Source organism: Hypanus sabinus, chromosome 5 (assembly GCF_030144855.1).
Source record: "Hypanus sabinus isolate sHypSab1 chromosome 5, sHypSab1.hap1, whole genome shotgun sequence".
In the NCBI taxonomy this organism is placed as follows: Eukaryota; Metazoa; Chordata; class Chondrichthyes; order Myliobatiformes; family Dasyatidae; genus Hypanus; species Hypanus sabinus.
The window spans coordinates 62,464,456-62,481,541 of NC_082710.1; the positions used below are offsets into that span (position 1 = coordinate 62,464,456).

A 17,086-nucleotide genomic window follows, 5' to 3' on the forward strand; every position below is an offset into this window, starting at 1 on the left:
ACGGGGGCACCAATCTCAACTCCCTACTAACATTAAACCGCTCCGCTTGGTCTAACCCTTGATCTCTTCGCTCGTTCCTCATCTCAATTTCCTGGTCATGTTGCCTCTGTTTCTCTTTCTCGGCCTGTTCCCTCTGTTTCTCGGCCCGTTCCTTCTCTTTCTCGACCCGTTCCTTCTCTTTCTCGGCCCATTCCTTCTCTTTCTCGACCCGTTCCTTCTCTTTCTCGGCCCGTTCCCTCTCTTTCTCGACTGCTTCTAGCTCCTTTAGGTGAATTTCATGCTGTCTTTGCCTTTCTCTCTCTCTCAGCGGCTTTCAGCTCTTTTAACTTAATTTCACGTTCCAACTTTAATTTCTCCACCTCTAACTGAACCGTCCCACTTGATGGTACTTTGTCAGGGATATCTTCCAATACCTCATCTTCAAACACATTCTTCCCAATGTAATACTGAGTTATGGCTCTTCGTACCTCCCGCTTTTTCATGGACGACCTCACTTCTGTGAGGTTCAACCCCTTCGCTAAATTTAACAAGTCTGATTTGGTGGCCGCCTCTAGCACCCCCACAGTCGGGTTTTGCATAAATTCACCCACGCCCATCTTTGCTGGTTTCCCGTCTGGCTACCTGTGTAACCAGATTCAAGTTTTGGATTTGCAAGCCCGATTCACTGGCCTTCCAATTTGGTGTCAAATCCCGAGACGAGAACCCCACTTTTGTTACGTATCCCGTAACTGGAGAACTTACCAGCAAAGATAGAGAGGTCCGTTGAAGTCTGATGTCACTATTTTCAAATGTTTTTATTTATAAAGGGGCACAAAAGTAAGGTTAATGCAAACATTCAGATAATGCACATCACCAATACTCAATCTAAAGCGCGGGTATAGTCATAATCGTCATTAAGAAGTAATCTCGGCTGTTGTCTAGGGGATAATATTTTTGTCCATTGGAAATATAAAAAGTCATTCAGAAGTCTGCAGACTTTAGCCTTTCGAGGAATCGCTGGGTCTCACGTGTTTTAGAGGGATCGGTGAAAACCAAAAGAAAACTTGCCCGTGTCTTTATGAAGCCACCCCGTTAAAAATCAGGGGAGCGTTGTTTTCCCCATTGTTAGTTCGAAGTCCTTCTCGGTATTAGCAGCCACCCGCTCCCTAGGCCAAAGGGGTTAGGAGTGCACATGGCGTTGAGTGGCTTCCAGCTCTCCCGGGAGCGTTGAGCGAGCAAGTTCTTCTGGTGCATCGCTAGGGTACTGCGTCCTGCAGTCCGCTTTTATCTTGACTTGCAGAGTTGTAGATGTCCATCAAAGTAGGGGGATGTAATCTCCACCCCCACATTGCCCGAGGGTGTCCATGTCCATGGTAGCTGTCACGTAGTAGGGACACACAGGTGCCTCTAAGAACAATGGCCAGAACTGCTGCATTGTCTCTCACTTCCGAGACCCGAATTAATAGCGATCTTGCGATTCTCCGGAAGGAGGGGGCTGCTCCCGCTCCTTCGGCTCCTCAGAGCTGTGGTACCTTCATAACACACCCTTTTTTCTTCAGTGGAATATATTTTTCTTGATAGTTGTAAAATAACTCCTTAAATATACACCACTGATCAAGTACTGATCTACCCTTTAATCTATTTTCCCAATCCATCTTAAGCAATTCCTACCAAAATGAACCACTTCACACTTAGCTGGGTTGAACTCCATCTGCCGCTTCTTAGCCCAATTTTGCATCCTATCGATGTCCCACTGTAACCTCTGACAGCCCTCCATACTATCCACAACACCCCCAACCCTTGTGTCATCAGCAAATTTACTAACCTATTCCTCCACTTCGTCATCCAGGTCATTTATAAAAATCACAAAGAGAAGGGGTCCCGGAACAGATCCCTGAGGCACATCACTGGACACCAACCCCCATGCAGAATATGACTCATCTACAACTACTCTTTGTCTTCTGTGAGCAAGCCAATTCTGTATTCACAAAGCAATGTCCCCTTGGATCCCATGCCTTCTTACTTTCTCAATGAGCCTTGCATGGGGGTACCTTATCAAATGTCTTGCTGAAATCCATATACACTACATCTATTGCTCTACCTTCATCAATGTGTTTAGTCACATCCTCAGAAAATTCAATCAGGCTCATAAGGCCGGACCTGCCTTTGACAAAGCCATGCTGACTATTCCTAATCATATTGCGCCTCTCCAAATGTTCATAAATCCTGCCTCTCAGGATCTTCTCCATCAACTTACCAACCACTGAAGTAAGACTCACTGGTCTATAATTTCCTGGGCTATCTCTACACACTTTCTTGAATAAAGGAACAACATATGCAACCCTGCAATCCTCTGGAACCTCTCCTGTCCCAGTTGATGATGCAACGATCATTGCCAGAGGCTCAGCAAATCTTCCCTTGTCTCCCACAGTAACCTGAGGTACATCTTCTCTGGTTCCAGAAACTTAATCCAACTTGATGCTTTCCAAAAGCTCCAGCACATCCTCTTAATGTCTATATGCTCAAGCTTTTAAATCCTCTGTAAGTCATCACTACAACTGCCAAGATCCTTTTCTGTAGTGAATACTGAAGCAAAGTATTCATTAAGTACCTCTGCTATCTCCTCCGGTTCCATACACACTTTTCCACTGTCACACTTAATTGGCTCTATTCTCTCACGTCTTATCCTCTTGCTCTTCACATACTTGTAGAGTAACTTGGAACAAAGAAAAGTGCAAGGAACATTCATGTTTGTTAGATTCAATAGTGTTGTTACGAACCCCGTAACTGGGTGTCTTACCAGCAAAGATAGGAGTAGCCGTTGAAGTCTGATGATACTATTTTTAACAGTATTTATTAGTAAAAATACACAAAAATAATATCAATGCAAATATACAGATAATATATGACATCAATACTAAACCTAAAAGTGCGGGTATAATAATAATCAATAAGAAATAAGCTCTATCGTTGTCTAGGGGATAATGAATTGTCCGATGAAAATATAAAGTTCAGTTCAGTTCGTACAGGCTGCAGTCGTTGTTGATCACTGTGTTGTAATTGTTGGAGAGAGAGAGAAACTTGCCGACTTTCTTTTTTTGATCATGATCTGTATCTGTCCTTTAGCTAGACCGTTCCGTGGAGGACTCGTCACCCTGGGCAAGGATGGACACACACACAAGCCCCCACCAGTCTCGTAGCGTCTCTCCTGGTGCATCTGAGGGGTGTTCCCCAGACCCTACTTTTATTCTTACTCACAGGGGCTCGGGTATCAATCAGGTTGGGATGATGCAATCCCTCAACCAGACCACTCTGGCTGCCCCCTGAGGGGTTTCAATGAATAGTACAGTACTCAATACACAATTCCTCCTTCAAGAGACAGTAGCAGTAATCTCTTTGTCAATAGGAGACATTCCACCTTGTGTATTCTGGCGTTGTCCCTCTCTCATTTCCTGACATGCTGTGTATCTCTCTCATTTCCTGGGTATCAGACCCGAAATAATAGCGAGTTTGCGATTCTCAAAAAAGGTGGGGGGGGGGCGGGCATTGGCGATTCCGTACCCTTCTGCCCATCAGAGTTGCTCCTCATTCGTAACACCCCCTATCCTTCTAAGGATTTTTACCACTAGGGAAAATTAACTGATAGAGTCTTACAGAATTTCAGAAGCTAACACAATACAAAAGAGTTTTTTCACTGCAGAGTAGTACAGTTATACATTCCATTCAGCATCTAGATAAACAGTCAGCGAGCACATTATCACTTCCTTTAATATGCTGTATCTTAATATCAAATTCTTGCAGCATCAGACTCCAACTTAATAACCACTTATTTTTTTTATTCCTTTTCTTCAGGAAAACAAAACTAAAGGGTTGTGATCTTAAGTTACAAAACGTGAACCAATACATGTGTGATTATTCTGTAGTACATTGCAATAGTTTATGCAAATACTAATCTTTATTTTACTTTTAAACTTAACAGTCAATCTTCCATGGTGTTGTCTTTATTATTTACATGCTTGGTCGAAATCCCTTAAAACCAGATCCGGTTATTTAAAGTGGCATTTTGTCAACCTTCGCCCCCTTTCCAGTTAGCTCTCATGTGGTTAGCTTGCTCACCAGTGTGGAATAGGCTTTTGCATGCTCCTTTCATAGGAGTTATTTTATCAACAATGTTTTCCAAACTTAACCCATTTTCTGAACTTCCACACAATTCTTTATTTTTAAGCAAGTCGTTCGTTTTATCTTCAGGGCCCCTCATTCTATTAGTTTTCAGTTTAATATCTGCAAGCGATCCCTCTTTGTCCAAACAACATTTTGAATTCTGCCTCGTCACAGCACACCCTTGAATAACATTAGCGAGTAAGGTACCTTTACATTCCAAATCAAACTGTAATTGATTCACAGGCACCTTGTTAACAAGCCATTGTTCCTTCAGCCTGGTTACTGCTTCTGACACCAATCCAGACTTTAAATTTTCTTCATTCAACTCAGGAACTACACTTTTCCCTTCTCCTTCAATAATAATATCCACATCACCACCTTTTATCTCCTCACTAACTTTTAAAACACCTTCAAACACAAACAACTGGGAATTCTTACTTCCCACTATTACCAAGATTAACCCTTTCTTCACTGAACCAAGTCCATCTGACCCACAAGGACTGCATTCCTTTTTAACTGAATCAGAAACCTCAGACTTTTCCTGAGTTTCATTACTAGGTTCAGTACCATGTGCATCCACATCTTGAACACACTCCAATGGGACATCTGCCTCTTCCAGGCTTTCAATACCTGTCCCCTTTTCAAATTCTAAATTCCCCTGATCCTCCCAGTTACTCTCTGGGCAACTCCCTTCCGGAGTAAACTCAACCCTGCTGGCTGAAACAACCTCATCTGCTAACCCACCAGACTCCTTCAACATAACGACATCCTTTTCATCTAGGACTGCCCTTATTTCATTATCGGGAACACGTTTAACTTCTTCAACTTCTTCAAACAGTTCTGTCAAGCCGGACAGATTTTCCATGTCTAATCCTGGACCTTCTAACAGCCTTATCTGTTTCTCATTTTTACTCCGTGCCTCTATAAATTTCCTCCTGGCTAAGGGTAGGTCTACCTCCTCTCCTTTACTCTCTTTCACCTCCCTATTCTCCGTTTTACCACCCTCTAACCCCTCTTGGTACAGGGTGGTAAAAACGTTTCGGCCAAATCCACACAGGACTCATTTAAAAACTGGCCTCTTTCTCAGCTGCCTTTCTTGACATGCTGCGAGTGGTCGCGCATGCGGGATAGATCTTGGAACCTAGGGGCGGGTCCTCAACTCTTACAGGCTGGCTTGTCAGCTTCATTGCTGACCAAACCTCACCACCTGCTAAATCGTTACCAAGAAGGACGTCCACGTCAGCTCTTGGAAATTCTGATCGCACCCCTATTTCAACTGGTCCAGATACCAGATCACAATTTATAATGATCCTATGCAAAGGCACAGCTTCTGTCCCTTTTCCTATGCCTCTCAAAGCCACCTCTCCGGTCTCGGGACCAAAATCTAGTACCTTACCGAGAATCAATGACTGCTCAGCTCCAGTATCTCCAGATCCGCACTGGAACTAGTGTTTCTCCCCCTTTCACAGACACGGTCCCTTCTGAAATAAATTTCTCGCGCCCCTCTCGTATTCTATCTACCTGGGGCTTTCTCGTCGATTTGCTGATTGACACAATACACCCTGTAGGGACTGCTGCTTTCCCTTTTCCTGTCTCCTTCCTCGGAGCAAAGCATTTAGATGCAATATGACCCACCTTTCCACAATTAAAACAGGTCAAGCCAGGAACGCTCCTGCCATCTTGCCATTCTTCCTCCTTACTTATACCACTAGCTCCCAGCTGAATTTCTGCCTCAGCCAGCGGGCTTTCTCTACCATTCCTACGGTCTTTCTGGTAACTCTTAGTCGAGGAAAACTTTATCTTGTGGGTTAGGACATAGTCAACTGCAAACCTGGCAAATTCGGATATGGACTTATTCGGCTTCTCGTTCAAATACATCTGGATATCATCTGAAACACAACCTTTAAATTCCTCATTCAGAATTAACTCCCTGAGATGCCAAAAATCCTCTTCCTCCCTTTCTGCCGCACACCAACGATGCAAGAGCAGACCCTTCTCATAGGCAAACTCTGCATACGTCTGATTCCACACTTTCTTTAAATCTCTGAACTTTTGTCTATAGGGCTCAGGTACCAATTCGTAGGCCTGAAGAATGGCCTGTTTTACTTCCTCGTAATTCTCATACTCCTCCTCCTCCACAGACAACGCCGCAAATGCCCGTTGTGCCTACCCTTTTAACACACTTTGTAACAACGCCACTCACTGATCTCTGGGCTACTTCTGGTTCTCTGCCACCTTTTCAAAATGCAAGAAGTAACTATCAACATCCGTCTCCTTGAACGGAGGTACTAACCTAAACTCCCTACTAACATTAAATCTCTCCTCTCGGTCTGCCCCTTTAGCTCTTCGCTCTTGCCTTAACTTCTCCATGTCCAGCTCATGCTGCCTCTGTTTCTCCTTCTCCTCATACTCCCTCTGCTTTTCAGCTCTTTCCTTCTCCTTTTCAACTGCTTCCAGCTCTTTTAACCTAATTTCATGCTCCTCCTTCTTCTGTTCTGCGTCCAGCCTCAACTTTTCCAACTCTAACTGAACCGTCCCAATAGCTGGTACCTTTTCAGGGATATTGTCCAATACCTCAGCCGAAAACGCATTCTTCTCAATATAATACTGAGTTATGGTCCTCCGCATCTCCCACTTTTTCATTGACAACCTCACCTCTGCGAGATTTAGTCCTTTCGCAATATTTACCAAGTCCGATTTTGTGGCCCCCTCTAGCGCCTTCAGAGTCGGGTTTTGTGTAAATTCGTCTACGTCCATCTTCGCTGGTTTCCCGTCTGGTTATCTGCGCAACCAGATCCAAGTCTGGACTTAAAAGCCCGATTTACTGGTCCTCCAATTTGGTATCAAATCTCGAGACGAGGCCCCAAGTTGTTACGAACCCCGTAACTGGGTGTCTTACTAGCAAAGATAGGACTAGCTGTTGAAGTCTGATGATACTATTTTTAACAGTATTTATTAGTAAAAATACACAAAAATAATATCAATGCAAATATACAGATAATATACGACATCAATACTAAATCTAAAAGTGCAGGTATAATAATAATCAATAAGAAATAAGCTCTATCATTGTCTAGGGGATAATGAATTGTCCAATGGAAATATAAAATTCAGTTCAGTTCATACAGGCTGCAGTCGTTGTTGATCACTGTGTTGCAGTTGTTGGAGAGAGGGAGAGAGAGAGAGAGAGAAACTTGCTGACTTTTCTTTTTCAATCTTGATCCATATCCGTCCTTTAGACCGTTCCGTTGAGGACTCATCACCCAGGCAAGGGTGGACACACACACAAGCCACCACCGGTCTTGTAGCATCTCTCCTGGTGCATCTGAGGGGTGTTCCCCAGACCCTACTTTTATCCTCACTCACGGGGTCTCAGGTGTCAATCAGGTTGGGATGATGCAATCCCTCAACCAGACAACTCTGGCTGCCCCCAGAGGGGTTTCAATGAATAGTACAGTACTCAATACACAACTCCTCCTTCAAGAGACAATAGCAGTAATCTCTCTCTTTGTCAATAGGAGACATTCCACCTTGTGTATTCTGGCGTTGTCTCTCTCTCATTTCCTGACATGCTGTGTATCTCTCTCATTTCCTGGGTATCAGACCCGAAATAATAGCGAGTTTGCGATTCTCAAAAAAGGTGGGGGGGGGGGGGCGGGCATTGGCGATTCCGTACCCTTCTGCCCGTCAGAGTTGCTCCTCATTCGTAACAGTGTCAACATTTTAAGAAAAAATGTTTTAAGAAAAAACATTTTAAAGAAAAAATACAAACAAATATAGCACTATTGCTACTCAAGCAGCTCCCAGAAGTGATGTCCTTTTCTTTCATCAAAGGGCTTCCCCACCCACCTCTCCCTTTCCATTCCCAGTAGCTGAGGAACTGTATACTGTAATCTTGCCCCCCAGAGCTTCAGCTTTGGCTGTATTGAGCTTGTAATGCATCCCTTAGCAAGTACTCCTGCAGCCTGGACTATGCCAGTCTGCAGACAAATTCAGCATTTTTCTTCAGAGCCCTTTGGATAGTTTTGGAAACTGAATGTACATCACATTTTTATACCCTTAAGATTCAAAGTAAGATTCAATATGGTTTCGGTGGCTACAGTTGTTAAGAAAGCTTGTGAACCCTTTGCAATTGACTGGCTTTCTGCATTAATTACTCAAAATGTAGTCTGATCATCTAAGTCACAATAACAGCCACCTATCTACGTGAACTAATAACACACAAACAATTATACAACTTCTCATCAATACAGAGTACACCATTTAAACAATCAGTCTAGGTTCAAAAAGGTATGTGAATCTCTGGGAGTAATGCCTTCAACAAAAGCTACTTGGAATTGGGTGTTCCATCCAATGAGATGTGAGATGAGATTGGAGGTGTGGGTTATAGAGGTGCTCATAGACAGACAGACAGGCAGACCCTGCTATTCTCAAGAAAGATATTTATGTGAACCATACCTCGATCATAACCACTTTCAGAGGACCACAGAAGAAGAACTGTAGAGATGTATGAAGCTGGAAAAGGCTACAAAAGCATCTCTAAAGACCTGACTGTTTATCAGTCCCAGTGAACAAAATTGCCTACAAATGGAGGAAATTGAGTACTGTTGCTACTCTCCCTAGGAGTGGGTGTCCTGCAAAGATCACACCAAGAGTACAATGTGGATTGCTGAAGTAGGTGAAAGAACCCAAGGGTAACAGCAAAAGACCTGCAAAATTCTCTAGAACTTGCTAAAGTCGCTGTTCATGTGTCCACTCTAAGAAAGACACTGAACAAGAATGGTAATCATGGAAGGACACCATGGAGGAAACCACTGCTCTCCAAAAAAAACATTGCAGGTCTCATGTTTGCAAAAACCTGCCTGGATGTTTCACAGTGCTTCTGGGACAATGTTCTGTGGACAGCTGAGACAGAAGTTGAACTTTTTGGTAGAAATGCTCACCACTATGTTAGGAGGGGAAAGGGCACTGCACACTTACACCAAACCCTCATCCCAACTGTGAAGCATTGTGGAAGGAGCATCATGGTTTGGGGCTGCTTTGCTGCCCCAGAGCCTGAACGGCTTACAATTGTTGAGGGAACAATGGATTCAAAATTTTATCAGGATGTTTTACAGGAGAACGTCAGGGTAGCAGTCTGCCACTTGAAGCTTGATGGAAGTTGAATGATGCAACAGAACAATGATCTGAAACAAAAGAGTAAATCAACAACAGAATGGTTTAAACAGCCATGTTTTGTAATGGCCAAGTCAGAGTATGGACCTTAACCCAATTGAGATGTTGTTGCATGATCTGAGGATGGCTGTTCATGCAAGGTAATCCAGAAATGGATGGAGGAATTGTCGAAAATTCATCCTGACGGTTGTGCAAGTCTGATTAGCAGCTGCAGGAAACATTTGGTGGAGGTTATTACTGATAAGATGTTCTACCAGTTACTAAATACAAGGGGGGTATACTTTTTCCAGCCTGGACTGTGAATGATTAAACAACGTGTTTAATAAAGAAATGAAAAATGCATTTGTTTGTGTGTTAATAGTTAAGGCAGTTAGTGTTTGTCTATTATTGTGACTTGGATCAAGATCAGACCGCATTTTATGAGTAATGCAGAAAACTAGGTAACTACAAAAGATTCACAGACCTTTTCTTGCAACTGTACAATCACTTTGTCAGACTCAAAATGTAAAAGTAAGGATTGCTTTCAATTGGTTACATACCCACTCAGGAGAGATTTCTGAATGTTCTAATACCTTTGCTGGAACAGAGTAATTTACATGGATAGTGTAAAAGCTTCTGAGCACAGATTCTGGACACCAAAACATAATCCTGCAAGGGCTAACTCTCGAAGTGCACAAATACTCCAGCTGTTGTCTGATTAATTGTGCCTGTAACCAAGTGTAATGTGCTAAATGATAATATCAGCCTGGTCTGCAAACTTCCTTGAACTCAGTTAAAGCGGTGGAAAATAACATAGCCCTTGTTACCTGGTTTGACACTAGTCAGTTAACATAACCCCACTGTCTTATGTCTGGCTAATGCACATTAGAACGTCTCATGGTTACTTTGCAGACTATTTCTCCGGAGCAGACAACAGCCTGTGCTCTGTGAACAGCAGCATTTTCCAACATAGCTTTTTTAAATTTCAGACTGATTACTATTTGTAATTTACATTGAGAATTGAAGATTGGTCTTCCTTTGAATTAATGTTTGCTGTAACTCCCTGGGTCGCCTCAGGCTCGCTCAGCTCGTTCTTGTCTAGGGGGAGCAGCCTTCGGCCCCGCCAAACTGGGTAATCAGCTGGTGTGGATGCTGTGTGATGTTCCCGCCTCGCCCAAAACCAGACAGTACACCATATGCGATTAAATGAGTACAATTTATAAAGCTAACTATAACTAAGTGATTAATAACGATACAGTATATATGAAGAGAAAATTAAAGAAAAGGCGCCAAACTTATCAAAGTCCAAACCACTTCGTGCACAGCCGTTGGAGCTCAATTACTGAAGTCTTCTGGCCACCATTCGCTCCCCTCCGAACTCCTCGACTCGCAGCTCAGGACCCTCCGAACTCCTCGACTCTCCAAACAACTCAGGACCCTCCGAGTGGTCAACCAAGCACATCTAGCTTCATCCCCCCCCCCCCTCGGAGAATCTCCCGGCCTCGGACCCCCCTTTGGGGTCCGATCCTCGCCCAGCTTAGAGCATTGCGTCCTCTCTCTCGACCCCCTCGCGCCGATCTGCCCAAAAGCCCGTCAACAAAAGTTTACAGACTCAGAAGAAAGAACATTAATCCCCATTTGGTTTACAAAGGAATACCATTCTCATTATCAGTAAATTAGCATTCCTGCTAGTTAACAAAAGGAAACCCTTTCCCAACAGTAACAAAGAGAAAAAAAGAAACCCCCTTTACATTTACATTGAGAACTGAAGATTGGTCTTCCTTTGAATTAATGTCTGCTATAATCACTATTCAACACTCCTGAATCCCTAACACCAATCAATGCACAATGCCTGGCAGCTAAATCTATTCCTGATAATTACTCTTCCCACCACTGAGGTTAGCATATTTTTAATTTTCCACTGATAAGGCAGCAACCAAAAGCTATCAGTGTACATGAGATTACAGCAACCCATGGGTTATCTCATTAGGCCATGGTGATTTGTCCACTTTGAGTGCAGCAAGCTGTTCTATTACCATCCCAACCAATTTTTATCAGTTTCAGAATCCCAAAAACATCTTCCTTTGAGATCTTCAGCAGCACCATCCTCCTTGATTTTTTTTAAAGTGTAAAGTTGCTATTTAATTAAATAGGAAGAGTTTGTTACTGATCTGCTCCACTGTTCTTCTTACATCTTTTCTACTTTTTCTATCTCTAAAATATTTTAGGATGCTCTTTTGTTTGCTACTAGTCTTTTTTCATACTCATTTTACCTAATGTATTTTTTAAAGTGTAAAATTTCTGTCGTCAACCTTGCATGTTTAACAACCTGGCATCTGCTATGTGTTTTTTCCACTCTAGTCTGTAATGTTTTGGCAATTCAGTGTTCTTCAGCTTCCCTGTATTTATCCCTCGTGGCAATGTACACAGATGATCCCAGCGACATATCTGACTTAAAGGTTTTCATTTTTTTAATTACAGTTTTGCCTTCCAATTTAAATTGGGATAGAGCATTTCTAAACTCTTTTGATAATCACTGCTTCCTATGTTTCTCTACTGATATTTTGTGCAGTGTTTATTATTAAAATCTGTTTATGGGAGCTTGCTGTGCATAGTTTCACTATCATGATGCCTCCATTACTACAGTTACAGCATTCAGAAGTATGTCATTGGCTGTGAACTGATTTGAATAATCCTGAAGCAATTCTTTTTAACCTTTACAGTAAATTAGTACATAGGCAAATCTTTGTTGCCCATATCACGACTTATACCAAGTCCTGAGCACTCTTTCACTCTTGGTTCCTTCTCTTTCAAAGTAAAGCTCCTATCCTTTTATTATAACACAGCCTTTCCTTTAACCCTCCTTTCCCATCCACACTCTTTAGTAGAGCTTTCTGCCTATATCACACCACCTGTGGTCTTCCAGTTCATGCCTTGTGCTTGCCCAACCTTTACATTGTCCCACCATAACAGGCCAGCATGGCTTAATACCTTTTTAGTCCAGATTTTTGCTCAAATTCTTTCCTGTAACCTTTGAGCCTGTGTACTGCTTTTATTCATATAATCAGTTCCTTACAAAACTAATCTTAAATAAGTGGTCACTTTCCTACTGCCCTCTTTGGCCTGATGTGAACTCCTGATTTATTGAATTAAATGCAATACACAAAGAAGTTGGAGGATTCATCTCTGTTCAAACTATTTCCACTTTTTCTCTGATGTTTTACCTCTGTCCCTGCACAGACTGATCTTTCAGTCCCTCACCCTCATTTATTCCAATTTTTGTCCCCTAGATGTCTGTTTCATATTTGGATTTGTGCACACTCACAAATATTTCTGTTTTCTTTCTAACTCCATGTTCTTGAACACAAGTAAGGCAAATACTGATACTTTCTTAAATTTCTGCTTCTGAGCCTGTATATTTTTTTGTCAATAGTGAAGGTTCATTGCAGCTGTACTTCCTTCTCCAACTACTTTGGCTGCTGATCTGCATAATCGTTTGCCCATGACTCCTGTGGTCTTGCAAAGTGGTTGCACTACAAATTTATTGTTAGCCTGAGCCCGTTTTCATTCTTCCTTCACCACCCACCCCCACACTAACCCCTTGCATACTGCTCCCTGAGTGTATCCATTCCTTTGTCAATCAAACCTTTTCTCACAAAACTAGCTTTCTTTATCCTAAGCTGGTGGATATTCCAAATGGTATTCTTTGTTCCTTTAAACACCGCAATTCTTATCTCCTCCAGGAAAAAAATCATCCTCAAAACCCTCTACCTACAATTACATGTATTTTGCTTTTTAGGTATTCTTTCCACATGTTAACCACAATCTGTCCAATCTGGTTTTCTGACCAATGTTTTAATGTTGAAACATCAATCCCTCATTGCTACAATCAGAAGTTCCTGCCTTCTTCAAAAGGGCAACAATCATACCAGTGCCTAAGAAGAGCAGGGTGAGCTGCTTTAATGACTATTGTCCAGCAACACTTTCATCTAGTGATGAAGTGCATTGAGAGGTTGGTTAAGGCTATAATTAACTCTTGGCGAGGGCGAGGACCTGGACCCACTGCAATCTGCCTATCGCCACAATAGGTCTACTGCATATGCGATCTTGTTGGCTATTCACATGATCTTGGATCATCTGGTCAATACGAATACATATATCAGAATGCTGTTTATTGACTGCAGCTCAGCCTTTAACAGAATCATTCCTTCAGTTCTGATCGATATGCTCCAAAACCTGGGCCACTGTACCTCCCTCTGCAACTGTATCCTCGACTTCCTAACCGGAAGACCACAATCCATGCAAATTGGAAATAACGTCTCCACCTCACTGACAATCAATACTGGCGCACTCCAGGGATGAGTGCTTAGCCCACTGGTCAACTCTGTCTCCACCCATGACTGTGTGGTTGAGCACAGCTCAAAAGCCATCTATAAAATTTCTGATGACACAAGGAGTGATGCCTCAAAGAGGTGGCAAACTTCATTAAGGGCCCCCATCACTCTGGTTGTGTCCTATTCTCATTGCTACCATCAGGAAGGAGGTACAGGAGCCTGAAGGCACACACTCAACAAATCAGGAACAGCTTCTTCCCTCTGCTTTCCGATTTTTGAATGGAAACAACCTATGAACACTACCTCTCTACTATTTTTGCAGTACTTATTTAATTTATCTATGTATAGTTTCAGTTTTTTCTCTGTTGTATTTTATTGTTCTGCTGCCACAAAGACAAGAAATTTCATGATATATGCCAATGATATTAAATCTGATTCTATATCTGAGCCAAACCAGAATTGCAGTGCATTTTTTACCCATGCCATATTTGACAGCCTTAACCAGGTACTTTGGTTCAATCATACCTTTCTTCAGCTTGGTGTCACTGCATTCCTTGGTTCCACTCTGATCATGGACAAGACAACTCAATTGTGAATTAGCTTTTTTGTCCACGTTAGAGCCTCCCAAGGATTTATTCTTGATATCCTTTTTCAGTTAAATTTTTCCTGTTGGTGATAACATCTTTAAATCCAAGGTCTGAAGGAACAACAAAAATATTACCAATGTTTGGCAGGCCAAATAGAATTAACAATTTAGGTTGAAAACATTTTAGAACTTGGAAAGTTGGCAAAATGTGCTTTAAGTTGGCGAGAGACGAAAGTGAGGGGGGAGGGGTGAGAGAAGACACTAAAGTAATGCCTGATAGTTTGGAGATGGGAGATGAATTATGCAGTTATAATGTTGGTTAAAGCGTAGTGGTATATATCTGGGAGAGACGAGGGAAAATGCTGCAAATTTGTGGCAAGGCTGAAATGGCTAATTATGTTGAAATCCTTTTTGAGATTTTCCCCATTCTGTCCTAGACTGTCATGTGGTGAGTACGGTTTTCTCCATTTAAACACTGGGGAAAGTTATTGCTGTTTTGAGGTCCAAGTATTATCTATGTACCTTGTCTTTGCACCTGGAGTCTTTATAGAAATCTATCAAAGCACACCCTGTACCCTATACATTTTTAAAGCAGCCCAGGAAATCCTTTTCCAGAAGTGGGTACACTTTAGAGTGGAAAAGCTGAAATATTTAAAGACTAAGCACTTGACAATAAAAATTGCCCTTTTGCAGGTACATTGGGCCGGAGTATTCTGGAGCTCTCGAGCACATGGAAGACTCCATGAAAGAACACTACACTTACACAGCTGACCTGATGCCGTTAAGTTCACTCAATATCGGGCAGCTTGTGGCTGTAGGTGCTGAAGAGGACTCCTGGTTAAGAGCGCAGATTGTTACTGTGGAAGCAGAAAAAGTCAAGGTACTAGTAATTTGAAATCTGCAGTTTGAAAGGAACAATTTGTCTGAATTTCCACATCCATGCTTTCTAATGAGAGAAATTAATTTAAGGGATGTCCTTTTTCAAAGAATGGGGTTTCCCTTCCATCATTGCTGCCCTCACCTGCATCTGCTTAACTCAAATATCTGTGCTCACCCCATCTATCTCTGCGTGATTCCTTTGTCTATTCGATCTTCCCCACTAATCTGCCTCCCAGCACTTATCCCTGCAAATGGCCAAAGTGCTACACCAGCCCATTCACCTCCATTTAGGGCCTTAAACAGTCCTTCCAGGTGAGGCAACACTTCACTTATGAATCTGTTGGGATTGTCTATTGTGTCCAGTGCCCCCTATGCAGCCGCCTCTGCATTAGTGAGACCCACCATAAATTGGTGGACCGCTATATCAAGCACCTGTGCTCCATCTGCCAAGATCAGAAATTCCCGGTGGCCAAGCATTTTAATTCTGATTCTTGTTTCAGCCTGTCAGTGCATGGCCTCCTCTTGTGCTACAGTGTGACCACCCTCAAGGTGGAGGAGCAACACCTTGTATTCTGTCTGGGTAGCCTCCAACTTGAGGACATGAATATCAATTTCTCTTTCTGGTTTAAAAGCATCTTTCCCTCCCATTCCCTTCTTCTATATCCCACTCTGCCCTCATGTGCCTATCACCTCCCCCCGAGTAATCTCCTTCCCTATCTCCTGAGGTCCACTTTCTTATCAGATTCCTTCCTCTCTAGCCCTTTACCTTCCCCACAACCCTGGCTTCAGTTTTATATTTGTAATTAATTCAGATCACTTTGTAAAGATCTGTTTTCACTTTGACACGAAGAGCCTTTTTCTGTTGATCAGTGTTTTTAAAAAAAGCCAAATGAAATCCACTGTGATTCAATGTTATAAAACATGAAAACTTCCAAGGGGTGTAAATACTTGTTATAACTGTAAGTTATTATCATATGTAAACTGTGTCTTGTACATTCACATCCAAATTGTTTATATAAAGAAGGAACAATGAATGTCCCAGCACTGATCTGTGACACACCAGTCATAGAACTCCAGTGTGCAAAACAATCTGCTTCCTATCATTGAGCAAATTGTGAATCCACTTAGCTGTCTTTCCCTTGATTCCATGCATTTTAACCTTCCAAACTAATTGGGCATGTGGGATATTCTCAGAAGCCTTGAAGTCCATTTAGACTTCATCTACCCTCATCTATACTCTTGGTTACCTCTTATAAAGCCACGGTTACTGTCCGCAGTTAGGTTTTGTGTATTCAAATGTTGATATATCCTATCCCTTCACAATCACCTCCACTAAATTGCCCACTACTAATGTCAGACCTATACAACCATGTAACATACAACCATAACAGCACGGAAACAGGCCATCTCGGCCCTTCTAGACTGTGCCGACGTTTACACTCACCTAGGCCCAGTGGCCCGCACACAGCCCATTAACCTCCGTTCCTTTCCTGTCCATATACCTATCCAGTTTTACTTTAAATGACAATACCGAACCTGCCTCTACCACTTCTACTGGACGCTCATTCCACACAGCTACCACTTTCTGAGTAAAGAAATTCCCCCTCGTGTTACCCTTAAATTTTTGCTCCCTAACTCTCAACTCATGTCCTCTTGTTTGAATTTCCCCTACTCTCAATGGAAAAAGCCTATCCGCGTCAACTCGATTTATCCCCCTCATTATTTTAAATACCTCTATCAAGTACCCCCTCAACCTTCTAAGCTCCAAAGACTAAAGACCTAACTTGTTCAGCCTTTCCCTGTAACTTGGGTGCTGAAACCCAGGTAACATTCTGGTAAATCTTCTCTGTACTCTCTATTTTGTTGATATCTTTCCTATAATTCATTGACCAGAACTGTACACAATACTCCAAATTCGGCCTTACCTTGTACAATTTTAACATTACATCCCAACTCAATGCTCTGATTTATAAAGGTCAGCATACCAAAAGCT

General features: G+C 42.3%; 1 protein-coding gene across 3 annotated transcripts in view; it reads left to right on the forward strand.

Moving 5' to 3' along the window:
* Positions 1–17,086, forward strand: part of LOC132394191 (tudor domain-containing protein 7-like) — a 137,687-nt gene that overhangs the window by 91,448 nt on the left and 29,153 nt on the right. For all 3 annotated transcript variants that reach the window (XM_059970033.1, XM_059970031.1, XM_059970034.1), the window contains one exon: positions 14,908–15,094. In XM_059970033.1, coding sequence (XP_059826016.1) covers positions 14,908–15,094 — 187 coding nt within the window. The remainder of the gene's footprint in view (positions 1–14,907; positions 15,095–17,086) is intronic.